This window comes from Malaclemys terrapin, chromosome 7 (genome assembly GCF_027887155.1).
Source record: "Malaclemys terrapin pileata isolate rMalTer1 chromosome 7, rMalTer1.hap1, whole genome shotgun sequence".
Taxonomy (NCBI): Eukaryota; Metazoa; Chordata; order Testudines; family Emydidae; genus Malaclemys; species Malaclemys terrapin.
In genome coordinates, this window is record NC_071511.1 from 4,295,476 (window position 1) to 4,322,980 (window position 27,505).

The 27,505-nt window shown below is 41.2% G+C and overlaps 1 protein-coding gene across 6 annotated transcripts in view; it reads left to right on the top strand.

The window, feature by feature from the left end:
- Positions 1-27,505, top strand: part of PTPRG (protein tyrosine phosphatase receptor type G) — a 605,523-nt gene that overhangs the window by 502,503 nt on the left and 75,515 nt on the right. For 2 of the 6 annotated variants that reach the window (XM_054036350.1, XM_054036352.1), the window contains exons 13-14: positions 6,307-6,439; positions 21,566-21,652. In XM_054036350.1, coding sequence (XP_053892325.1) covers positions 6,307-6,439; positions 21,566-21,652 — 220 coding nt within the window. The remainder of the gene's footprint in view (positions 1-6,306; positions 6,440-21,565; positions 21,653-27,505) is intronic. The other 4 variants (XM_054036348.1, XM_054036351.1, XM_054036347.1 and 1 more) reach the window with 3 other exon arrangements.

Here is a 27,505-nt window from a genome sequence, read left to right on the forward strand (position 1 = left end):
GACAGTGCTGTGCTACCTCGGGGGGTGTGGCGGCCGGGGGGGAGACCTTTGGCAACTGAATACCGGGTTTTTTGGCTTTTGTTTTTGAGCGAGGGCCTGAGAGGAAAGTCCCCTGCTGCTCCTGTGAGGGGAAAGTGGCGCATTGGGAATTATGGCATTCCCCAGCCTCAGGGTGGGAAACTCTCTCATGAACTTTCCCGCATCAAAGGTGGGGACTGAGTGCACCAGGGTTTCAGCACAGTAGCCTCCTTACAGCACTGCTCTGCCCTTGCTGGAGGAGGAGGGTCATAAGCACCGCAGTGCCGGGGGAGGGGAGATAATTTCCCCCTTACTCTACAACCCGCTACACTCTGATTGGGGTGAGGAAACTTTGCACTTAGTGAGGGCGGGAGAGGGAAGTTTCCCAGGCGCTGGGTTCCATAGGCACACACAGGATGTGCCCAGGTGCACCCTAATGCCCGCGGCCCGGATTTCCCCCCGTGGTGCCGCGTGCGCTCTCAGAAGCGGACGGCACATGGAACCACGTCCCTGGAGCCCCGGGGGGCAGAAGGCTCCATGCGTTGCTCCAGGCACCGCCCCCCGCAGCTCCCATTGACCGGGAACGGGGAACCGCAGCCAATGGGAGCTTCGGGGGAGGTACCTGGAGGCGCAGCAAGGGCAGCATGTGGAGCCCTGTGCCGCCTCCCCCCCCCCCCCCCCGGGGCCGCGCAGGAACGTGGTGAGCGTTCATGGGGCCAGGGTGGGCAGGGAGGGAGCACGCCACTGCAGGTAAGCGGCGCCAAGCCGGAGCCCGAACCCCTCCTGCACCCCAACTCCCTGCCCTGAGCCCCTGCCTGCACCTTGCACCCCTGCTGCACCCCAACCCCCTGCTGCACCCTGTACCCCCATGCACTCCAACTCCCTGCCCTGAGCCCCCTTTTGCACCCTGCACTCTGCCTGTACCCCAGCCCCCTGTCTGCACCTCGCACCCCATCCCCCTGCTCTGAGCCCCCTCCTGCACACCGCACCCCCTCCCAAACTCCGCTCTCCCACCTGCACCCCAACCTTTATGATGTTCACATTTTAAAAAATAAAATAAAATTCCCTGGGTGCACACCCTAATGAAATGTGCTGCGCACGCCTATGGTCTAGGCTGTGGAATGGACTCCCACTGAGGAGAAGTATGACCATGGAACTGACCACTCCCAGCACTAAATGCAAACTCAATTTAGTTTTCCCTCAATTATGTCTTCAAGTACACATCTCAATACACAACACACCCATTCACACCCAAAACGCCACTCAGATGCCCTAAAACGCTCTCTTTTATTCTCTTGATCCTGGCAAACCCTTCATTCATGCAAAGAGACTGGTCCTTTGCTCATGCATGTGGTTGTCTTCAATGAGCACTCCTTGCATGAGCAAACACTCCTGTCACAGCTAATGGTTTGCAGGCCTTAAGTGGCTTTTGCAACATTGAGATAAACATGTCATTAGATCAAAGTTTGTGAAACTTAGCATCCTTAGGTGGCTAGTGTGGAAGGAAGTATCTTAAAGCATTGCTGAGAACTAGTACGGGTGAAAAACATGTGCAAAGCACTCCCAAGATGTGTTTTATAACAATGTACACTTGCAAAATTAATGATAGGGAACCAAATTAGCCGTGCGTAAGGAGATAACTGAAAGGGGAGGCCCAGCTGACTAGAGGAGAATAGGAACACGTGAGAAGTTATGGGGAAAGAGAGGCCAATTAGTACAGGAAGGCTCATTTTCTTTCAGTGCTTATTTCACACGCACATATACATACCTTTCCTGAGGCCATGTCATTATTTTCTGAATGGCATTGGTCCCCTCGTCTGGTGTTATTGGCCAATGTTAATGGTTCCTTCTGCTATTGAGTGCTTGCTCACATGCTCCTGTTTCCGTTTTTTGCTCATCCCTCTCTATTGTGTTTTTTGCCTAATTGTATCTTGATCTGCAACTGTAAAACACACAGCTGTTCAGAATTATTCAGGATTTTTTAAATCTGGAAATTAGAAGTGATATTCTGCACAGAAAAGCACGATTCAGTCTTAACATGTAACTGCTGATATTAACCAACAGAACTTTGATTTGCCATGTTGGAAGCTTCAACAAATACTATTTGATACAAGATAATGTATTCACTTTCCACCTCCGTCATCAACAAATTTAACATATTTCCAGTTGGTGCTTTAGACTGGGTCGTGAGCATAGCTTGAAAACAATATAGATCTAGACCCTGACCCTTTGATAGGAACTCCTCCCTATCCCCTACGGGGTTACAAAGCTTCACACAAGTTTGCTCACAAGAGGGCTTTATAGTGAGATCATGTTATGCATTCTAAACCTTATTTAGTCTCAATATAGGACTTCAGTGCTTTGGTTTTCAGAACAATCTTCACCAGGGCTGAGGTTCGAAAAGCCTTTTGGGGATAATCTCATTAGGATAATTAAACATCTGTGTAATTCTCTTTCTCCATATGTGCAAGAATTATTAAGTTGTATTTTCATGTGACTCTTGAGCTGTTTTGCATGGCAAATTGTAGAAGCATACAGTAATAGGATTTGAATGCTGGTAAATAGAAGTACTGGATTACACGAGGAGATCTTATTCAGAAGAACAGTGTGAATCCTGATTACTTGACATTATGGTTATGGGTCATCAACCTCAGTTTATTAAATAATGAAATGGCATATTTAAGTGTTATAGCAGTCAATAGGAATGAGCACTGAAGAAATGCCTATAAATAAATAAGTAAAAATTTTTTGGCATGATGACATTTTTAAAAACATTTTTAAAACTTCTCACATTTCCACACTTAGAATGACTGACATTATCTCTGAGTGCTATTAACTGACCGTTCTGTATTAGCTTGTAGTTTCGTTTACTCAAAGGAATGACTGACAATTGCCTTTCATTTGAATGAGTGGATGATATGAGACAGCTCTGCTCGGACAATGACATTTTGTTGGATTCAGAACATATCTATTGTCTTGGTTATCTGTATCTAAAATTATATGACAAACAGAACTTTGTCTCTGCGCTGGAGGTTTATGCGGTGTCAAGGGATGATAAAGGGGAAGTTTCAGCAAGGCATAGGTAAGGTAGGTAATATATTACCAGCAACTATTGCTTATTGTGACAAGTGACATTACTGTTGGAGAATAAACATTTTTATATTCTCAGGGAGAAAGCTTTAGAGGCTAGAATTTTCTGACTGTAGGATTTCTTTCTCCCATTGACCTTTGTCAATAAATCCCCGTGCCAAAGCACCCTTTGTTCTCTCTCTCTCCAATTTCCTGTGCCAGGTCCTGAAATAGATGAAAGTGCTGAATAAGTGTTTCTCAAGAAAGTGATTGTTATGGATACCTACACCCTTCCGCACACTGAGAAGTGGATTTTGAACTGCCTGAGCTCATGTTGTATAGGACTTCCTGAAGCAGATATGCGATAATAGTTTTTATTCCTTCCTACTGGGATGAATTCCAAGCCAGTAAAAGGCAAACTGAATTAATTCAACAATGACATATGCCACTGGAAACTGTTTACATTTCTTAGCAAAATTGGAGTTTCCTCGTCCATGTTTTTTTTTTTATGCTGAAGTAAGGCATATACTGGGCACAGTTACAACAAGGATACATTATTTGCTCTACCACTGCTCTGTGTTCTCAGTTTAAAAATGAAAGATTGAAAGGCTGATTTTTGCTAGAGTGCAGAGAAGTATAAAGCTCTGTATCCTTCTTTTCAATGTATCAGTTCCTCAACGTTTTGTTCATGTTACCCAGCATGCTGTCTTTTAATCTACTTCTCTTCCCCTATACTGAAGAAGGCACCTGCTGGCAGTCCAGATGTACTGCTAAAGTCTTCTAGCATCAACAGTCATCTTATAGCAACTTTCGCTGATGTTTTTATTTCAGTTCACTCCAAACATCGCTTAAGCAGTGAAAAACACTTAGTTTCTCTTCAAAACCAAGAAACTAGTTTTTTCTCTCTAGTGGCAGATTGTTGCTTGGCCATTTCCACTTGGAATCTCAGCCATCAGCATCAATGAATGGTGCTTGCTATTCTACCTTTTGACATATTGAGCTCTTTCTTCTTTTCACATCTGTGGCAAGACGGGTATGAGAGGTCAGATAAGCACAATCTCCCCAGCAGAATAAATAAAAGAAACATCATGAATATTACAAAAGTATTGTACTGAATTGCAGTGTGTCAAAACTCTAAGTCAGGCTGTGTTTGCTAAGGGATGTGAATTATTTCATGCATTTTTTTTAATACACATTTTTATGCCGAAGCGTAAGGATAGGATCATATGGAACACTCACCTTGTAGGAGAGAAATGAAGTAATATTCTGTCTGGCATGGGTTTGCCAGTGGTATTTCACTTTCCTAGTAAGTTTTAATGGACCATGTTTTAATTTGTTCTTCTCTACCACTCTGATCAATAGTACTCCCCCCACACACACACATGAGTTGTGATGCTTAGTTTTTTTAAAAGCAATTTGAGTTCCGCTGATTAAAAGATTTTTCTTGCTCTGAACTACTAAATTAAATCAAATGTCTTAATAGTGGTATATTGTTAGTGTATTGCAATGACTAAAGCATACAATGTGAAGCTTTCATGTATAGTGCACACATATTTTAAATAAAAACTCTGAACAATGTGCCTGAGACAAGTTAGCGCAAAGCCGGTGCCCTCTGCATCCTTTATTCATTGAGGTTAGAGACTAGGAATGATACTGGCTACTCATCTCTCTTGTGATCAATTCTGCACTCAGTACACGTTCACTTCCCCCCAAACATCCCTCTGATTAGCACCTCATTTAGGCTTGCCTGCCAAAGGGCATTACCTCCATCAGCCTACTTCTTAAAACTAGAAAGATTTCTTGCTGGGCTTGCAACAGCCTATGGTCTTGCTCTGTTTTCAGCCGTCTGGCAAAAGCATTTACAATTAACCTTTACTTCCATGTTGTTTGAATTTTACTCCTGCCTATGGAGGAGCATAATCTAAATGCTATTAAAATAGAGTATGACTTCATATTATGTGACATCCAATTATCCGTGTTTTGCCTACCTATGGTGAAAAGGCAATTATGTTTCTCTGGTAAGATTTGCTGCTGTATCAGAAGAGATCATAATACAATATGGAACAAGAGCATGGAATTGCTCTAGTCAGAGAAAACACATGGCGAGGCGAGGGCGAATAAACAAAAAGTCAAGTGTGTATTTTTCTATCTTTGTTCAGATCTGAAGCCATTTACAATCTTCCTTACCCTGCTGCTTCTTATTGACATTTGTGGAACAGCCAACAGGATGTTTAAGTAATGCAAAATGAATGACAGAAACTGCACCCAATAATTTTTCACTTAAGCTGTTGTGCAAGAAAGTTTCACTTTTCAACATGTTGTGAATTTGCACAAGGTAGAGGGCTTTTTGAAATACGGACTGGTCCTTAAAATGTACGTTCTTATGGGGCGGGGTCCCTCTTGTCATTATATGTGTATACAGTTCCTAGAACAATAGGTCCCAATACCTGACTGAGGCCTCTACTTTTGTGTATGCAAGGCCCTATCATCCTAGCGTTATTTCTGCTGACTCATCCTGATATCCGCTGCCAGGATCTTGCCATGGTTTTATTTTATATAAAACCCAAGAAGTAAGGATTTCCACAGTGGATTGCAACAGGTTCCATCTGTCCACCCACTTCAGTAATCAGTGTTCTAAAAGTACCTTCATATGTCCTAACTCAACAGACCTTAACAATTCACCGAACATTATGACGTGCTACTGGATCGATAACAGGTTGAGGTTTTTTCTAAGTGCAGTTATTACAATAGTGCATACATTGAAGTACATTTTACACAGAGCTTTGTAAAAGAGTAAAACACATTCTGTGCCCCCAAAGCACTTACAAATGAGGGGCATGAACCTGCAAACTTTACTTACCATGCGGAGCTCTTAATTCATTGACCTGGGGGAATGACTTTTGATGGTAAGAGTAACACTTGAATCCTGTTTGCAGGACCTGGCCCTAAAATTGTGAGTAAGTTAAGATTGGAACTAGATACAGTAGTAGAATCTAGTTGATGCACTGTATATGCACCATACTTTCATGCTGTAATGCTTATATGAAAGTGAAAGATTGAGTGACACACTTTTTTGAATTATTTGATTATTTGCTCACATCATGTGAACTGGAGTGAAACTGGAGTGATGGCAGTTCTAATTCTGTGTATAAATGTAGCCATTGTAGCATCATTCTTTTTACTGGTACTGATTATGTTCATTATATGCTTACTGTACAGCAGACAAGAATAGCTCAAGTATGGCAACCAGACCTTCTCCTGGCAAAATGGAATGGATCATCCCTCTGATTGTGGTGTCGGCCCTGACCTTTTTGTGCCTCATCCTCCTTCTTGCCGTGCTGGTTTACTGGAGGTGAGCCTTTACATTGGGAATTGATTGTGATTTAAAAGAGTGTTGGGAGTGTCTTTTGAATATTTCTCTGTATTTTTTATTTTACTGGTTGTGACGATGATGGATGCATTAGATATCTCTAGAGGTGTTAGGACAGCCGTATTGGTTAACTACCCGTATATACTTGTTCATTAGCCTGTTTGCTTATAAGCCGACCCCCGCAAGATGGATAGGTAAAAATAGCAAAAATTGTATGACCCTTTCATAAGCCGACCCTATTTTTCAGGGGTTGGCAAACTTTGGCTCCTGGCCCGTTAAGGTAAGTCGCTAGTGGGCCTGGACGTTTTGTTTACCTGGAGTGTTCACAGGCACAGAGCCCCTCAGCTCCCTGTGGCCGCAGTTTACCACTTCCCGCAGCTCCCATTGGCTGGGAATGGCGAATCCGTGCCTGCTGATGCTCCAGGTGAACAAAACGACAATGTATTAAATATTCAATTCAATGATTCCATAGAGTTTAAAATCATCAAATTTTGGTGTAGACCCGTTTATAAGCCAACCCCCGCTCTTTGATGCGTCATTTTTTTACCAAAAATATTCGGCTTATGAACGAGTATATACAGCATTTCAGGTGTTTCAGGTATTGATTTTCGTGTCATGAAAATGAGATTAGTGGTAGCAATGGTCAAAACCACTTGTAGCACAGACTAGTGTCTCCTCAGTTACCTCTCCCTAAATAGCTGTAAGAACACACGTCAATCCTGACCTTTGGGAAAGATGGTCTTGTGAAAAAGGCCCATTGAACCGGGGCTCTGAGTTCTAGGCCTGTCTTGGCCACAGACTCCCTGTATGATCTTGGACAATTCCCTTAAGCTCTCTGTACCTCAGTTTCCCCATCTGTAAAATGAGGTCAATAATCCTTGTCTACCTCATAGCAGTGTTTTGGGGATTAGCTCTGTAATATTAGTGAGGGGCCCAGATACTACTGTAATGAAACGCATAGTAAAGCCTATGGGAATATAATACAATAAGAACAAACCCTTCAGATTGCCTCTTCTGAAGAGATCATGTTGGTTAGGCCAAGTTGTGTATTGGTTTAATGATGGGGATGATAGTTTCCCCATGAGGGAACTAGGTTTAGCATCACTAAACTCATCTCACTTTAGACCTAAAACAGATTTGATTCTAAGCATCTTTCTAGATGAACCTGAAGCCACTGCATCTTTTGTCTTCTGTTGAGATGAAGTTATTTGATGGAGTTTACTTTAGCATGTACTTCTGTGCAAGACAGGCTCTGAGGAGAGACGCAGGGCTTTTCTGCTCTGGATTTTACCATTTCTTTTCTAGAAGAGAATCTGGATCCTGAAGGACAGGAGGGATGACTAGTTCAGAAAGCCCTGGAGTGCCTGTCCAGAAAGGAAAGGTTTAAATAGCAGGGCCGGGAAACAGCAGGTCTCTACTGGTTAAATCTTTGCCATCCCAGTCCAGAGCTCCAGGGCTTTCAGACCTACTTGCTGTCATGGAGACCCAGATGTTTAGATGGAGTAACCATCTAATGGGAAATGGGAGACGGCTGTTTCAAGGTTCTAGCACAGATCAGCTGTGTTGGATTTGGGTGCAGTGTTTATCGCTGATGTCAGTAGTATCCGTGTTCGTTTTGGTTTGGGTCTGTATCAAAAGAACTTAAGTTTTCACTGTTAGTCTTTAAAACCATTTTTCTTCAAATTGTTGAGCACAAATTTACAAAGGATTAACCCAGTACAAATGTCAATATTGATTAATACAAATAGTTTATTTCAAAAACAGTTTAAATAGGGCATGGGAGGGGTAGTATCATTAGAAATCCGTGTATTTTAATCATCTTCCATAAAGAACCAATTTAGGGGACTACCAGTCTATCTTCTAAAACATCTTTGAGCAATAATTAATTGGCCAACTTGATGGATCTGGAAAGTTCAAACAAATATTAATAAATAGGCAACAGTGTTCCACATTAAAATCTTTTCAATTAACGGATGCAAATAATTAACATTACTATGAGGCTATCATGAATACAGTAGTAACATTAATTAGTTAAAAGATTAAATTGTAAAGACGCCAGTGGCACCCCTGTAGCTGGCCTTTCTTTCATTGTACATCTTCTTTCTAAAATCTGTCCAATTTTTCCTCCAGATACACAAACAAAGAGGCAAATTTCTCATCCATGCAACACCATTGAAGTAAATGAGGTTCTACAGGCACAGTATGATAGAGGGTAATATTTATCTCACAGTGATTTAAAAGGCCCTTCTCAGAAAAAGCCTTTGAGGTTGAAAAAAAATCTTAATAGGAATCAATCAGGAAAACGGTTGCATGGCACTGGGCGATTACCGTATAGCCGTTATTTGGGAAATGTTGGTACTTTTGGTACAATTTCACTAATGCACTGTGAGGAGTAATTGAGAAAACTAGTGTTGGATTTGCTGAAGCGGTAGCAAAAATTTGCTCTAAGATATACGGTGGAATTGCAGTACCGGCTCCATCACCAATATCTATAGAGCAACTGTTAGTAAACGCTTTTAATGGCGATGGCTATATTATCGGTGGCTAAAATTAAAATATAACTGAGGTTCAACACGTTATCCTTAAAATGTTTCAGGTGACTTTTTAGGAGATGTAATTTGCTCAGTAACAACAAAAAACTACATAGAGGAAGGAAGGAACATGGGGAAAGACCTTAATTGAAACTCAGTTACTTATTTGATAGCATAAAGGCACAGGAACTAGTCTTTGTCTATTTTATAATTTGCATGAGTAATTAACCATTTGTTAACAGGTTAATAAGAATTATGAAAACCAGACATTAAACCCCATCACAACAATGGATAGCCTCTCTATGTATATAATCTATACTGAAAACTCAAGGAGATTCATATTACTTTAGACATGAAAAATATACATTTGGACTTCTACATGAAGCATAAATATATGAATATAATTAGCAGTCTAAAGCTATTTATGAACAAATATAAAATAACAAATTTGGAGTCAATAACCAAACCAGAAGGGTACACATTAGATGTTAACAGTCATGCCATATATACTGAGTAGGAATTCATTTAAGATTTTGTGTATGAAAATCCTTGAGACTATGAAACTAATATATAAGGGCAATAAGAAAGGCAAACCGTGATATTTCTGACTGTACAGAGCATTGGCAGTGAAGTGGTTACACTTCATTTTGAGTGCCCTTTTCAGTTTCTTCACTTTCCTTAGGAAAAATAATGTATTTATATTGGTCGGCATTTAAAATAAAACAAAGCCACCCATGCAATCCAATCTAAAAGTTAGGAAATTAAGATAAACTGGGTCTTCAGAAAGAAATACTTAAAGTGAAATGGGCAACATATGGAATAATTTGCTAAATAAGGTCATCAAAGCAAATGGCATGAAAATGAGTTTGAGACAGATTTTTCAGAGTGGGAAACGTGCTATTGAACTATAAGCACAAAAAGCAGTTAAGAAAAAATAACCCTCAAGGGGACAGACGTGTTGGTCCATGTGGTCTTTTCCTGTCCAGCAATTCTTTGTTCTTGTGTGAGAAAAGCATTAGGAAACTCCTACCAAGAATTAGAAAATTCAGAAGAGACATGGATTACCCTTTAGCAATGCATTTTGAGGGTAAAACAACTTGATATTTTCACTTTTGGGCATTTGAGAGACTAGATGATTTGAGAACAGAGGTGACATAAATAGAACATTGAAGCAGAGCAAAGCCTTCTGGTTGTTTGTATTGTATTGATGCCCTAGCATCTAGAGGTCTAAATAAGAAGTTAGATTTTTTTGTTTGTGAATATATATAACAAAATTAACTCTGTTCTGATCCTTTGCAACTGTCATTTCATGTTCTATAAATGAAATGTTTCATAATATGTAGATGTAAGGGAACAGTTTGAAAATTGAAAGAGCAAAAGACAGTCTCTGTTTTTCTAAATTTTTCCCACCTTTTAAGGTGTTGAACTTCAATGTAGTATTCAGTAGAAAATCTTTACAGTTGGAGATATTTGAGTGTGGTTTGTCCCACTTCTGCATGAGATTCTTGATTTTCAGGGGCAATTTGTGCTTCCTACTCCCTTTGCCTTTGAAGGAGATTGGACAAATGAAGACTGTGACGTGATTGATCTTAGAATGAGGAGGTCACTTTATTCTCTCTAGCACTGCTACCATCTGAAGTCATGAAAAGATATTGCAACATGAATCCAACAGTTTTGGCCTCTTTTTTACACTCGTTTTCTTAGTCTTAACATTTTTTTAATGAAGCTGCAATGCAAAGACGGCTATGTTATTTTTTGCATTATTATAGGGGCAAATAAAATGTCAGCATAATGAGGCTGAAAAAAATCCCATTGCCTGATACCCCAGAACAATGAGCTGGTAGCTTCCTCAGATATCCATAGGACAACCAGAAATCCAATCTTTGCATTATAACAGATTTGGCTTGAAACTTTACTGATGTTGGTTGTGAACCTCTGGTTGCTGGAGTAGGAGGAATGAGAAGTCCATCATATAACATTTCACTTTTGTATACCTTGGTTCACATCTTTATTCACATTTGAAAATGAGTTTGGTAATCGGATCATTAGCCCCAGTGGACATGATGACTGGAATGTCTGGTCACACAAGGTCTAAAACAAGACGACTTGTTTTATGCCTGGAATGAGGGGCATTAGTAGAGCGGCAAAGGAAAACTAGCACAGTACTTATCCATACTGTGCTTGGATTAGTAGTACCCCTCTCCTGCTAAATAAAGTGTTTGTTCTAGTGACTGTTAGCATAGGAATGCTGAAGGAAGGTGAGAGTCTAGTTATGAACATATTCACACTGGTGTGAAAGAAGAATATCAAGACAGTTGGTTGCTAGTCACAGAAGTACTGATGGGAACAAACCAAAAGGTTTGGATGTGCTTACGTGTGCATAGGTTCCTTTTCTCTGGGCTTTGAGAATTGACCTCCAGACGTGTGTGTGTGTGTGTGTGTGTGTGACTGTTCACTTAACTTTTCATATAGCAAACCAATATGTGTATCATGCTGTGTCCTGATATGGCATGAGACATGTTTATGGTTACACAGCTGATTTCAATGAACTCTGTTGCAGATTAAATCTTTGTATGGTGGTACTTGTATTATTAATCATTAGAACTGTGAAAGTAAGCCGGTTACTTGGTGTCACTAGTTCTGCATGTTGATACCAGAATGCTCTTTGTACTTCTGTTTCATAGAGGAGGAGGGAGATGGCTACATTCTGGGAACACATGAAATATTTAGACATGCAATGAGTTCTTGTCTCTGAGCTTTGCAATGAAAAAAAAAAGGCATTTCGTGTGACTGGTGACCTTTCATTGTCAGATGTTTTTGTTTGTGACTTTTATTCAAAACAAAACCATGCTATAGAGAGTGGTTTAAAAAGGGTAAAATACGCAGACACTATTAAGAAGCAATTAACATTTTAGAGTTTTAGCCAACAGCAATTTTTAAATAGGAACTAAATTATATCCATTTCTCATTTTCAGCTAAGAGGAGGAAATTAATTCACAAGTATAGCTTGAGAGTTTTCTTTTTTCCTCTTTTCAGTGGATACCATAATTCACCTTTGAATTATTGCAGTTGTCAACGTTGTGATCCTGAAGACAAAGCAGGAACATTGTACTGCCTTTCTTATTAAATCAAGCTGTTTATACAGTGCTAATATGTTTACATTCAGGAGGGATTTCTGGAGCAACACAGCTGCTGCCTTTCAGAGAGCAAAGCAAGCTTTGCAGTGCTTGTTTGTAATCACGTGGTCTTTGAGGTAGATTGGGGGGGAAATTATTTTAACTTCCTTGGGCAAAAGTTTTATAGGAACTTTTTTTCTGTAGGTTTTTTTAATAGCATCCTATAGAGTTTAATAGCGAGTCAGGAGATCTCGGTTCTCTTTCCCACTCTGTCATTGATTCATTGTGTGACCCTGGGCAAGCCATTGAGTGTTTGATAGCAGTACCATAGAACTCAATGGCAGAGATCTCATTGACTTCAGTGGGAGCAAGATTAGGCCCTTAATATCTCAGTGCCTGTTTCCCAACTGGTGTATTAGTGATAAAGCACTTAGCCTCGTCTGGTAAGAGCCAAGTACTGTTGTTATATTTATCACTACTAATGAAGGTTCTCTAGGAAAGCTACCATTCAATATTAAACTACAGCCTGTGTTTGAACTTATTGGAACTGAGGGAGATTTCTGTCTGACCAGTGGTGGAGCTGTTGTTTGATCATTTTATGGGTTTTCTCTTATGAGTACCCATGGTAGTGTATTTTGTCTGATGTACTTTGCTGAAAAGTGAATATTGCTATTATATTGCGAATTCACAGCATTTCTAAAATGGCTTGTTTAGTTTAATGAGACAACCTACTTGCAATGTACTTTAAAAATGTTCCTGTCTCTTCTGAATGTCCTACTCTTGAAAGTGTCTAGGTAACATTTTCAAAAGCACCCATTTTCAAAAGGGACTTAGGTATCTAAGTCTTCCTGAAAGTCAGTAGGACTTAGGTTCCCAAGTGCCTAAGTCATTTTTGAAAATGGGATGTAGGTTCAAAAGTCACTGAAGCGCTTTTGAAAATTTTGCCTGCTGTCTTGATGGCACTGAGTACTGACGTTTTGGACAGAGAAGGGCCAGAGCTGAAAGGTTTTGGTACAGATCCAATCTTTTCCAAAATTCAGGGATGATGGATCCATTTTTTTTCCCCCCGTCAGCCTGTGCTCTCACTGGCCTGGGAAGTTCAGCAGACAACTGGCTGAACTGTTCCCAGTCCTCTGCATTGTCAAGTCACTACGGTGAGTTGGCCCTCTGGCTAGATGCCAAAAGTCCATCCCTTGTAGGGTATTTTCTCTTCTCCCTGCCACCGCGCTCCATTAGCAGCTGCACTTCTTTGGCCTCTTCATTCACAGCTATTGCCCTTCTTTCAGCAGCAGAACACAGACCCAGCAGCCACTTCGGTCAGGGACTCAGCTCCTGGTCACGTGATGCCTTGTCAGGTGACTTAACTGATTGCCTTCCACTCAGGAAACAGTCCGAATCTCACACAAGTGCAGTTGAGTCCTCAACCCTCTCAAAGGGACACTCACCCTGTGCCACAGCCCGTTATGGAGCTATAGCCCAGTGCAAACTTCAGGTCTGGAGTTAATCTTTTCTCAAGTTAGAGGGCCGATGTGTAGTTTTGTGTCTCTCCGCAGAATAGACTCAGTATGGGCAATAGCATTGCAAGTTTTCCCGCACTGCCCTGACACAGTGCATCAAAACACCTTTCTGGAGGGACAGCCATCCCTAGAAGTGAAAGGGTAATTTAGCTCTTGGTGCCTCTGCCTCTCTTCCAGGAAACGATACCATTTTAATTAGAGCTCTTTTCTGTGATGTCAATAGTTGTTCACGAGAAACTGTTTGGTGGCCTCAATCCAGCTGGTAACAATGCTCAGCATTTCCACGGTGGATTTGAATTATTGCCGTAGAGATGATAAAGTGTCTCTCTCGTTGCCAATCACCTGAGAGATCTATTTATTATTTCACAAAAGATTATTTGCATTGGCACAGCCACTATTAATAATGGCTTTCAATAAAACCTGCAGAATTCTCCAGGCTTCCCTTTCTGCCAGCCTCCTAGATTAGTTTGGCATACAGCTGATCCTTAACGTGGAATAACCACAATACTTTCTTCTTCTAATTAAAACTTTATTTTGAAGTTGCTCCGTATTGAACTTTGAAAACTAGCTACTTGAACATAGCAACGGTTTTTACTGCTCGGTTTTCTGTGAAACGTTGCTATTTTCAAACCTAGTAACTGCCCAGTAATTCTAAATGTGCAGAATATTTGCTTACTAAAATTGGTCTAAAACGTCTGTCCCACTAGATTCTAATTAATTCAAAAATTAGGTGTTCGAGCAACCACTTACATACAGTAAGATACAGATATGGTGTTACAGCAACACCTCAGGTGCTGATCCTTTATGAGGACATGACGTAAGCACGTGATTAAGTTCCACTGACATCGATGAGATTGAAATACATGCTTAAAGTTAAGAACATAAGAATGGCCACACTGGGTCAGACCAATGGTCCATCTAGCCCAGTGTCCTGTTTCTGACAGTGACCAGTGCCAGGTGCTTCAGAGGGAATGAGCAAAATAGGTAATCCTCTAGCGATCCATCCCCTGTTGTCCACACCCAGCTTCTGGCAATCAGGGACTAGGGACACAGAGAGCATGAGGTGGCATCCCTGACCCTCTTGGCTAATAGCCTTTGAGGGACCTATGCTCCATGAACTTATCAGTTCTTTCATGAATACAGTTACAGTTTTTGCTTTCACAACATCCCCTGGCAATGAGTTCCACAGGTTGACTGTGTGTTGTGTGAAGAAGTACTTCTTATGTTTGTTTTAAACCTGCTACCTATTCATTTCCCCTAGTTCTTGTGTTATGTGAAGGAGTAAATAACACTTCCCTAGTCACTTTCTCCACATCATTCATGATTTTATAGACCTCTTTCATATCCCCCCATTGTCTCTTTTCCAAACTGAATAGTCCCAGTCTTTTTAATCTCTCCTCATATAGAATCTGTTCCATACCCCTATTCATTTTTGTTGCCCTTCACTGGACCTTTTTAATTCTAATATATCTTTTCTGAGATGGGGTGACCAGGACTGCACACAGTTTTCAAGGTGTGGGTGTACCCTAGATTTGTATAGTGGCATGATTATATTTTCTGATTTATTATCTATCTCTTTCCTAATGGTTCCCAACAATCAGTTAGCTTTTTTCACTGCTACTGCACATTGAGTGGATGTTTTCAGTGAATTATCTTGGACTCCAAGATTTCTTTCTTGAGTGGTAACAGCTAATTTAGACCTCATCATATTGTATGTATAGTTGGGATTATGTTTTCCAGTGTGTATTACTTTGCATTTAACAACAGGAAATTACATCTGCCATTTTGTTGCCCAGTCAGCTAGTTTTGTGAGATTCCTTTTGTAACTCTTCACAGTCTGCTTTGGACTTAACTATCTTGAGTAGTTTCGTATCATCTGCAAACTTTGCCACCTCACTGTTGACCCCTTTTTCCAGATCATTTATGAATATGTTGAACAGCACTGGTCCCAGTACAGATCCCTGAGGGGACCCTGCTATTTATCTCTCTCCATTCTGAAAACTGACCATTTATTCCTACCCTTTGTTTCCAGTCTTTTAACTTCCCTCTTACCCCATGACTGCTTAGTTTAAGAGCCTTTAGTGAGGGACATTGTCAAAGACTTTCTGAAAGTCCAACTACACTATACCCACTGGATTGTCCCATGTTTGTTGACCCCCTCAAAGAATTCTAGTAGATTGGTGAGGCATGATTTCCCTCAGGGCTGCGGGGGGGAGAGGGGAGAGGGAGGACAAGTGGGGCAATTCGGCGGCGGAGGGTCCTTCCGCCCCGGGACCCGCCGCCGAAGCACCAGGTCCCCTGAATCCTCTGGGCGGCCCTGATTTCCCTTTACAAAAGTCATGCTGTGACTCTTACCGAGCAAATCGTGTTCACCTATGTGTCTGATAATTCTGTTCTTTACTGTAGTTTTAACCAATTTTCCTCGCACTGAAGGCAGGCTTACTGGCCTGTAAACTGCCAGCATCGCCTCTGGAGCCTTTTTACAAATTTGCCTCACATTAGCTATCCTCCAGTCGTCTGGTACAGAAGCTGATTTAAGTGATAGATTACATAGCACAGTTAGTAATTCTGCAATTTCCTATCTTTTGGGTGAATACCATCTGGTCCCGGTGACGTATTACTGTATAATTTTTCAGCTTATTTATCAGTCTGGGTCAGTTTCTCAGATTTGCCACTTGTGCTTAAGCGTTGTGCTGAATTGGGATGGACGTAAGCACAGATATAAGTGCTTTCCTGAATCACAGTCTTAATAGTTAATGCTACAATTAATTTTTACATTATTTGTGCTTGAAAGACTTAATTCTTCAATTTGTTCACAAAAAAAGACTCTGTTATATTGACATATCTTTTTCACATGTATTATCTAGGGGTATGAGACAGAGTAATAAATATGGTGATATCCAAGTGACCATTGTGTAGGTTTCGTATGGGCATGTTGGTCTGTCAGACACCCACTGACATCCCAATGGATATATGTGAACATCCTGGGTGGATATGTGGCAACATTCCTTGTACGTGGAAGGAATGACCCCATATACCTAGCTGGAAAACATGATCTGCTATATTCCCATAGCAGCAACAAAATGATGAGACAAGAAGAACAGCTACATCTCTCTCTCAGACACACACTTTTTCCACTCCCTGCCCCAGCCTCACCCCAGATCTTGTCTGGGACCAACCTTTCCAAACATTGTTTTTCAAAGGAAAACTACAGATTTGTGTGTAGTAAAAGTAATCTATCAAATTCAGAGCTGAGTTCCTGTCATGCAAAAAGTATAGCATTCACATTTTTAACAAAGGTTAGGAAGCAGCAAGACTTAGGAAACAACTAATCAAAGGGTTTCCAAAGTTGTACCTACATATCTTCCACACACATCCTTTTGACATGCAAGTGCAGGTCTCAGCATGTGCAGTGGATGCACATGCAAAATTTGCCCAGGAGTGTGAGTTAAGCCCCAAAGAATCATGTGTGGTTTGTTGGCATAGGAGTAAAAGTGTGGGTATGGTTCCGTTGGGACTGCATAAAGCTTCCCTTAGCCACGGTGCTGCAGTCCGGAGAGAGTGGAGCTGTGAGTCAGACCACAGTGTGTGGCCTCACAGGCTGGAGGTGAAGAAACATTCGTAGGAAGAGCTGTGAGATCAGTTGGACGCCTAAGCACTTCCTACAAGTTACCAAACACTCTCGCTCTTTCCTTAGACTGTCCTCTGTTCCCCCACTCCTGTATTGATCAGCACTGAACCTGCCTCTTGATTCCCCATCCCAGATTCGGTGTTTCTGCCTCCTCTGCACCAGCAATTCCTTAATTACCTTCTCAACTTCCCCCTTCCCAGGTTCAGCAACTTCCAGTTGGTCTCTCCATCCATGCACTGGCAGTACAGCATCTACCTACATTCTCGTACTGGAGCCCATCACCGTGGTATCTGAGCCCCCTGTGGGTTTTGCATTTCTGTCGGTGCAAAGTGCTGCATGGAGTGGGGAGAGTACAGTGAGCACTCCACCCATACTGCTGCGTGGTCCATCGTGCCCACCTCCCTGTGATTTGGCGGGTCCATGTGATTCCTCACCAAAGGAGCGGTGGGGATGGGGAACATGCCGTACCCTTCCACCTCATTCCTGCCATCTGAAAGAGGAGACGATATTAAAAACTGAGGAATCTGATGCCTACTATCACTTTTGGGGGAGTTGGGTAGGTTTCGTCATCATGTTCTTGCTCCCCAGTTTAGACAGTGCAGAGAAGCACTTCACAGCTTATTTGCACCTGGTGTATACAGTACAAAAGACAAGAGTCGTATTTGGTTTCAGTGCCACTAGAGGCAGTACAGAAATAGTACTCGCTTACTCAGGACATATCTTGGTGTCCTGATCATGCTCACTGAGGTGTGGCAGATCTGTGATCAGTTACCTCTTCTATACTGTGGAGAGCTGAAGCGTCTCATTGTGCCAGTGGCAGGTCATTGTTGCATTTTAAGTTTGGAACTTCGGCAGCTGTTGGTTACTTATTCAAGCTTCTAGCATCACTCTGCGTCCTCTTCATGCTTCAGACACAACACGAGATAATCCAGGTAAATACTTCTCTGTCTGTAGCTCAGCTTTTCAGAGTAAAACAATGTGAAATCCAGGGGGAAAAGATCTTGTAATCCCAAAGTATGGTGTGCTGCTGCTATTTCAGTTCATTGTTAGTTTGTGCTGTTTGATCCAATCTTGTAGTGGGGAACTAAAAATGATCTTTTCCGGTGCCCCAGCTGCTCTGTGATGCCAGTGACATGTTTCTTCTGTGCTTGAATGGCTGACATAGTGAGGTGCAGCTGTGTGCAGGGAGAGCCCTATCACATGATACCTAATAATGCCATTCCTTTGCAAATTTTTACTCCGTAACTCTTTCCCAAATGGCTACTTTAGGGCCTTTGAGAATTCACTGGAGTTGTCAGTTGTTATAGTAATGGACCCCCTGCTGCTGAATTGGCTTGGAGATGTATGTTCTGGCTTTTGAACAGACTAACTCATGCTCATTAGACCCTCTTCCTCTCCCCTTCCCCCCCACCCCCAAAAAGAAGAGAGAGATTCACTGGCTGAAGGTTGCTTTTTAAACATACTGGGTGATTTAAGGACTGGAGTGAGGGTAGGGGGGGGAGAGAGAAAGAGAGAGATGGAAAATTGTCCCCTTCTGTTGTTATACTTCTGTCGTTTCTATATTTGTTTAAGCCACTTTTGTTTTATTTTTCACTGCAAGCTATTTAGATAAGAATTACAAGAGCTGTCAGTTTTCCCATTAGACAATGTGATGATGATTTCAGTCTTTAACAAACAACATTTATTGTTAGTTTTCTTTTTAAAAAAAAAAAAAAAAAAAAAAGGTAGGTGGGAGAGATGAAGAAGACTTTGCCAAGCCAAGATACCCAGAACTTTATAAAGAGAAAACTGATTAGTGGAAATTTCTGGAACTGTGAAGAAGTTTAGAAAATTCAGCAACTAGTATCTTTAGTTATTTATATTCAGGTTTTCAAAAACCTGTTTAGGAACTTTAAGTGCAGAAATTATTATTCACTCATCTCAAGATACTATGGGATAGATTCTGCTTTCATCCTAGTGTAAACCTGAATAATTATATTGAAGTCAGTAGTGACTCCACATTTATGCTGGTGTTAGCATGATCAGATTCCAGTCATGCGAGGGTTTTGAACCTGCCCTGAGTGACTGAAAAATTGTTTAGTTCTAAATATGTTCTCAAACGTATTTAATTGCATTTCTAAATCACCGTTTCCTCTGTATTTGGACCCAAATCCTCCTATGTTATACGTATCCCATCCCATAGAGCTCTGTGAATCAGATTCATGTCCCATTTGTCCCAGTGTATGTGTGGAGTAACTCCACATTTATGCCAAGTAAACAAGAGCAGGATGGATCTGATCAGGATGGATGGATGTAACTGAAGGCTTGTCTACACAGGGAGAATGCCTGGAGTCGTTAGCATGCATTAATTACTAACTTCCTGTGTGGACGCTCACTCCATGCTAAGAGTGCCTGTGTGCATACACTTGGAAGTGTATTAAGTTAAAGGACATTAAAGGTATGTCTACACTCAGTCAGCGTGCCGAGTAGACACTGCACACCCAGCTGGCACGGATAGCAAGAGCGGAGTGGACAGTGAGGTACTGCTTAGGCAAGTAAAGCCCAGACATCAGAACTCTAGGGTATATTCCCTACATGGTTCTCTACACCCGGAAGCAGTATCGTCCACATCTACACTGCTGTTTTTAGCAGTCCAGTGTCCTGCTGCCTTCCTGCTGCCGGAGTCTTTTTCCAATAAAGTGAAAAGCTCCAGCAGCGGGGAAAGGCTCTGGCCACTCCCCACGGCCACAGGCTACCCTTCCCAGCTGCCTGTCTCTGCCAGAACCTTCCACTGCTGAGTGACGTTACACACTGCAATGTGGACAGAGCCTGCCTTTCACTGCGGCATGTAGCTACTGTGTCACGAAACCCAGAGGTTGACGGAAACCAAATCTGTTCTGAGTTCAGAGCTTCATTTGATCTGTTCTACAGTGGTTGGTAGCCTGAAAGCAGAGACAGGTTATAGATGTTGTAACAAAGAGAAGGAGAGCTTGGTACAGCTGCTGCTTATTAGAACCGGCAGGTATGGTCTAAAATGCCGATTCTACATAGTTACTGTACTGCATTGTCTACAGTGAGTGGACATCCTAGAAAGAGCAGTAGCATTCTAGGTGAAAAGAGAGAGGAATTAGCAGCATCCTGATGGAAAGGGATGAGGATGATGAAATTGTATGGTATTGCAGATATTGTTTCATGTAACTGTGCTTGCAAAAGAGATGCAGCATGTTAAGTGTTAAAAGGACTCAGAATTAAGCCTCAGATAAACCAGATGACTGAATAAAAGCCGTCTTGGTGCCTGTATTCCATATGCCGTAGACAGTTTTTAATATTCTCCTAGGAAGAGAAATCCTGTTTTTAAGCCATTCCAACTGGTCAGATGCTGGATGGTATGTTGCTTAAAGGAAAAAACAGAATAGACCTCTTAAATGCTGATTTTTTTTTTTTTTAAAGATGACAGAGGTGATCCTGGCAATTACAAGAATTAATAGGCAGCAGGTTTTAAACAAACACAAGGAAGTACTTCTTCACACAACGCACAGTCACCCTGCAGAACTTGTTGCTTGAGGATGCTATGAAGGCCAAAAGTATAATTTGGTACAAAAAAAATTGGATAAATGCATGGCGGATAAGAGGTCTATCAATGGCTATTAGCCAAGATGGTCAAGGATTCAACCCCATGCTCTGGGTGTCCCTAAGCCTCTAATTGTCAGAAGCTGGGACAGGACGACAGGGGATGGATCAATCAATAATTGCCCTGTTCTGTTCATTTCCTTGGAAGCATCTGGCACCAGCCACTGTCAGGAGACAGGATACTGGGCTAGATAGACTGTTGGTCTGACCCAGTATGGCCGTTCTTACACTCTTATGACTTTCAGAACCTTAGGTCATCTATGTGAATTTCTTGTCCTCGGGGACTTTAAGGGAAAGGGTCACTGAAGTCAGTGGGAGCTCTTCCATTGGCTTGACTAGTTTTAGATTGGCTCTTATTCAAAAGATGTTGATGCATATTTAATAATAAAATATTTAACATGACTATAGAGTGAATTTTATACTATAGTAAATATTATAGTGGAGGAACAGGATTTAACAACTATTTAGAATTCCTTTTGTCTCCGCAAAGAATCTGACAATGTAAAATATTGAATTGTATTCTTTTTAACTTTGTTATTTAAGAATGCGTCTGACAAGAGCAGAGAAATTCAGAGATACAATTTGAATGGGAGGATGTGTATCTTTCCCCCCCCCATGTAGATCACTCAATTGAACTCGTACAGAATTGTTGTCAGCCAGTCTGAAAAACTCTGTTTATACACTTCTTGTCTCTTTTTATTTAGAGAGTGTAACAAAATAAAGTCCAAGGGCTTACCCCGACGTTTCCATGAAGTGCCACCTTCTGGGGAGAGAACAGAGAAGGGGAGCAGGTGAGGGCGGTACAGGTCGGGTGGGGAGTTTTTAATGCCTGGGGTGACTTACTAACTATGTATGTATGTATGTATGTATGTGAAATTAACCAAATTTGTTCATTCAGAAGTCTTATTCTGAAATCACCTGTTATATATGCCAGATTCATTTCCGCAGTAATCCTCTTGAAGTCAGAGGGGTTACAGCACAGATAAGTTTGATCCATTATCTTTAAAATGGTCACACTTCATATTAAGGTTCTATTTATAGCTGGTTTATAAAGGGTTAACAGTGAGTTTTGGACATGCATAGTATGTGATGCTGATGACTGAGCACATCAGTAGAAGGTGTCAAAGCAGGCCATAAGGCATGGTTATAACCATAATGGACACTATAACAGTTTATGTCAATTGATTATTAAAACATCTATTACTCATTTATTTACCCTTTGTAAACTCTTTTTAAATGGAACCTTAATATAAAGTGAGACTTTTTAAAAGAGTGATGAGAAAATGGGCCATTTAAAAAAGATTTTTAACAGTCATTATGACTCTTTTGTGAAATATTCATATTAATTTTTAAAATTAAAACATTTTGCAAATAAGACAAAAATGACAGTATAGCCTCTTTCTCTCTCCTGCTTCAGGGACCAATTTATTATCCCATCCTTATTTGAGCTGTTGCTGGGTTATATACTTTTATGTGATGCTCTGAAGAGTCTCTCTATTTGTATAATATGGTGTCTCATAAACAGATCAGTTTCAGTCGTGTAGGACTCTCCTGGAAGAACTGTGAATGAAACATCCTATAATATAAGTAGATGCATCCTGAGGGCCCAGTATACATTTATCATAAAACAGTGAAATAACAGAAGCTGCCAGAGAAATCATGTTTTCGTCCTCACCATGTAACTGTAAAGTGTAATCATCTAAGGGCCATATTCTCAATCCCACAGCAACAGCTGGAGAAATATTAACACGAGTTAGTTTCACAGCATGAGGCACTCTGGGTATGAAATTATAGAGTTAGAAATGTTCAAATCAATCCATCAGTATACCTGGATACATAGAATGGATCAGACACCTGGATGAAATAATAAAGAACAGGGGTGATCTTATCTTAAAGCTTCCTTTCTTAATATACAGTCATAAAATCATAGAAGTTTAGGGTTGGAAGAGACATCAGGAGGTCATCTAGTCCAACCCCCTGCTCAAAGCAGGACCAATTCCCAACTAAATCATCCCAGCCAGGGCTTTGTCAAACCGGGTCTTAAAAACCTCTAAGGATGGAGATTCCACCACCTCCCTAGGTAACCAATTCCAGTGCGTCACCACCCTCCTAGTGAAAAAGTTTTTCCTAATATCCAACCTAGACCTCCCCCACTGCAACGTGAGACCATTGCTCCTTGTTCTGTCATCTGCGACCACTGAGAACAGCTGAGCTCCATCCTCTTTGGAACCCCCCTTCAGGTAGTTGAAGGCTGCTATCAAATCCCCCCTCACTCTTCTCTTCTGCAGACTAAATAAGCCCAGTTCCTTGTGCATACATATACCAAGAGACAGTTTCTGTCCCAAAGAGCTTGCAATCCAAACAGAGAAGACAGACAAAGGGTGGGAGCGGGAAGCAGAGAGAGGGGAAAGTGACGTGCCTCAACATCCCACGGCAGCTGAGTGGCTGAGCCAGGAATAACACACCTGTCCCTCAATCCCAGTAAAGTGCCTCAATCACTAGACCACAGTGCTCCACCCCATATCCCAGCCCACTTCTCATGGTCCCCAACACACTGGCTTGTTCTAGGCCTGTGCTGGGCCCTGCTCTGCAGGGCTGAAGAGGCCTGGAAATTCTATCTATGTGGCATTCACAGTGTACTGCGTGCCCACCCCCACCTCTTGTGTGCTCATATGGGTCCAGTGCTATGGGGGCCTTTCGTGGGCTCTGGATTGGGGTGAGTCGCTCACAGCATATGGAAAATTGAATCCACCTCTGTTCATAAATATGGAGTATTAGCACGGGGCTTTGTGCGCTGAATATGAGCGTAGCACTTTTCAAGGCAGCAGGAGGGGAATAAAAAACTCTCTAAACCCATCTTAGGAAGTTAAAATTGCCATTCTCACCATTTTAGCAACAAGAGAATCTGTGGTTTGTTAACCAGGGTTTTTTCAGTTGTCAGGCTTGAGTAGTGCTTAATTTCTAAGAGGTGCTGGGCTCGAGGAACTAGGTGCCAGGGCCGTAGCAATTTTTTTACACTCATAACTGATGCCGCAAATCCAGAGGTGCCGGGGCTCAGCCCTGACCCAAATTAAGCACAGGGCTTGAGGATTTTATGTAGATACAAGGGGCAGTTGCATGCCAGAGAGATACCTGGCATCTAGAACCTGGGAGCATTTCTGCAAGCCACCTGCACTGACAGTTTCATCCCTCCTGCTTAGCCCAAGTTGGTAAGAAGCATGGAAGCATAGGTGCTGAAAGAGATAACAGAGGAGGCAGGGAGAGAACTGGAAAAAGGGAAACTTTTAAAGACTGCTGCTTGGGTAGTATCTATTCTGCTGCTGCTGCCAGCCAATGACGTTACAAACTAATGTTGCTGAAGGAAGGTTGTGATTGGATAAGGGTAATACACACTACAGTATTTTACTCTCCTGTGTTTTCTAATCAGAAGTACTCGGTTCCTAATCGTGGTAACCTTCATTGCTACTTGGTGTCCATATTACAGATGCAAAACCAAACCTCTGGAAGTATTGTCCTAGTCCTACCTCATAGCCTTCATTTTCTTGGTTTTTGAATTATTTTAATAAAAGCTTCCTCGCTCTTTCTCTCTCTCTTTCTCTCTCTCACTCATAGCACCAAGGAACCCCAGTCATGGACCAGACTCCATTGTAGAAACACAGAACCAAATGACAGCCCATGTCCTAAAAAGCTTACACTCTCAGTATAAGACAAGAGACAACAGATGGATCCAGACAGACCGATGAGGGAGTACAAGGAAACAATGAGACAATATTGGTCAGCATGATGGGGGATGGTCTCTGCACACCAGTGACCTAACTGTTGTCAAGTTTTTTGTAGGAATCATGGCAAAGGAGAGTTCTAAGGAGGGATTATATATACCAGTTTCATTTACATTCCCCATTCATATTTTTTGTGCATTTCAGTATTGCACCGGTTTTGGAGTGTCAGAGGTGGTTGTTCGTGCATCCTGTTCTCCAAAACATTAGTGATGCTGGGTGTGAAAGTTAAAGCTGACTCTAGGCATGACCGGCATTTACACAGCAGCAAAACAAGACTGTCCTGACCTTGGCATCATTACAGGCTTCATCTTCATTCAGATGAACTATTTCTCACCACTCTCTTCATTGTCTTTAGCCCTGCAGGACTTTTCTTTCAATCTGTGTCTTCTTCAACAAGCTCCTTTTGGACTTTGCATAAGAAAAAATCCGACTTGCAGCTAATGGTTGAATTCCCCAATTTCCTAATGACTATATGTTTGTCTTGTACCCTTGCCTTTTTTCTTTTGGGAGAGTTGAATCTCCTATAAAACATCAGTGGCATTTAGTTTACAGACCTGTTTTGAACATGTTTTGTGATATTTAGGGTGACACACACTCATCAGATTTGATAGCAATTACTCAAGTTTCATAATAATTCAGTTTTTTTTCTTATTAAAGAAACTTTATTAAGTAACATAATTTGCATGTGGAAATCAGCCATAATTTGATTCTGGTGATATTGAATTTAATATTATACCTATTTACCCGGGAAGATTAATTATATCTCTTTATACATATACATATAACAAAATTTAAAATGTAAAAAAAAAATTAATGGGCAAGGAATAAATGATTCATGTTTCTCAGTCATGAAATACAATTTCCGTTTTCCAAAGGAAAATATAGTAATTAGGGAAATTTGCAAATGGAAATTAGCCCTGTTTGGTCTGCCTATTTATTTTGGTCATTAAATGAAGTATTTAATTAGCATTTCTATAATTCATGTTTCAATATGATCTATTTTATAGTTCCAAGTTTAAATATAAAATTGAAATGGGCTTAATGCAACCTATTGTTCACATGCAAAGCACCTAATTTGATAACATAGATATGAAGATACTGAGAATGTGAATTACAAAAATTCGTATTTTGTAAGGATGCAATCTACATTTTCTGAAACTGTGGGCTGAACTGTTATTGTTTTAACTTTTTCCAATTTGCATACATATTAGTCCCTGTTTAAATGATGTGTTAATTCTATTCATTAGACTTCAGTAAATGTGTTTAAGTCTCCAGATAATCAAGCTTAGGTCCCTGGGAAGCAAATTATGGACTTTCATGTTAAAAAACCTATTGTAAACGTGACATTTATCACCACTGAGCCAACTTATGTGTAGTACTTGGCTACAGTCAGTAGGGTAAATCCAGTCTTTCTTTCTGACGCTTATTGTAATGATTATGATCTCTGAATAAGTAGCTGGTACCAGGCCCTTAGTGTCTCTTCAGAGATGATTGGGCACTTCAGAAACCACTCCACTCACGATGTGTTCAAAATGCCAATTCAGCTCTCCTGGAAAAGGGAAGCTTAATTCAAGCCCTAATGCAGATTGCTTCAAGGAGAGAGAATACACATTTTTTTTTCAATCCTGAGGATAATGTGGGGGCTGTGATGACTAGAATTCCTTGAATGGCCATGCTGATGGAGCCCCACAATGCATCTGGCCCATCCCTACCGGGGGATTCTTCCTTGCTCCAGTATATGATTGGTTTTTGCTCTGAACCTGAGACTCTTTAGCCCTCTTACCAGAATCATACCAATTGCCACAGGGAAGCAGATTTTCAGAGTCTTTGCTTCCAGGTCCCTCCATCCTCCACAGACTGTAGTGAAGGTGGAAACAATCTGTTTATGATAACATGCTATGGGAAGAAAAGGGACTAGGAAGTGGTGTTAGAGTTACATGACTTCAGTTGCCTATTGATTTGCCAGGGCTCATGTTGGGGTGACCCCTGAATGACAATTACACTTGGAGATGCCATGTGTGCTCTGATTAATAAAAAATGTGACAGCAAAAAACGTTCTTAGGCCATTATTGTGAGAAAATGCCTACTGCATTGCAAGGCCTATATGTTAATTTACATCTGCTCTTGGAGCGTATGGGCCTTCTCAAAAAACCACGATGAAGGATAAAAGGGAATTCATTTGAATGTTTGTAGAAACAGAGGGTTAGAGTTCAGTATCACTGTTTTTGTTATCTACAAAGCTACATGGAACAAGTTCCCCATTGTATAGTTTAAAGCAATAGGTGGAGTCTACCAGAAAGGAAGCTTGTTGTCCCTGCAGTATAGTTTTATTCCAGATGCACAGAATGTTCTAGCTATGGACAAAAATAATATTTGATGTACATTCGCAGCGGCTACTTTATCTCGCAACATCTGAATACATAATCTCCTCCTTCTCTGTGGCATTCTGCTTAAGAAACAGCTGGGCACATTTGAAGGTATGAGGAAGGTAGGTAGCTTCACTACCATTTATAATACAAACCCGAAGGCAGGGCCATTGGAAAATGAAAATTCCATGTTTGATTATGGATGGAAGGTTCCTATGCATTGCGGTGTTGCAGGACTGCAGATTTTAAGTTTTCATTTGGTTTTGGAGATCTTCTTCAGAGTGTGAGCCAATTCACTTTCTACATCTCTGGAGAGAACTTCCCTTTTACCTTGCAGTCTTCTCAAAAGGGGCTTAATTCTGAAGCCCAGTGCTAACATTAATAATTTCACTGTTGATTATTTTATTGGTAATGTCCACTTTATGTGGATGGATTCGTTTGAAAGCTCTAGTGGTCAACACAGGTGAGCTTGGCAGCTGCAAAATTAAACACCAAGCCC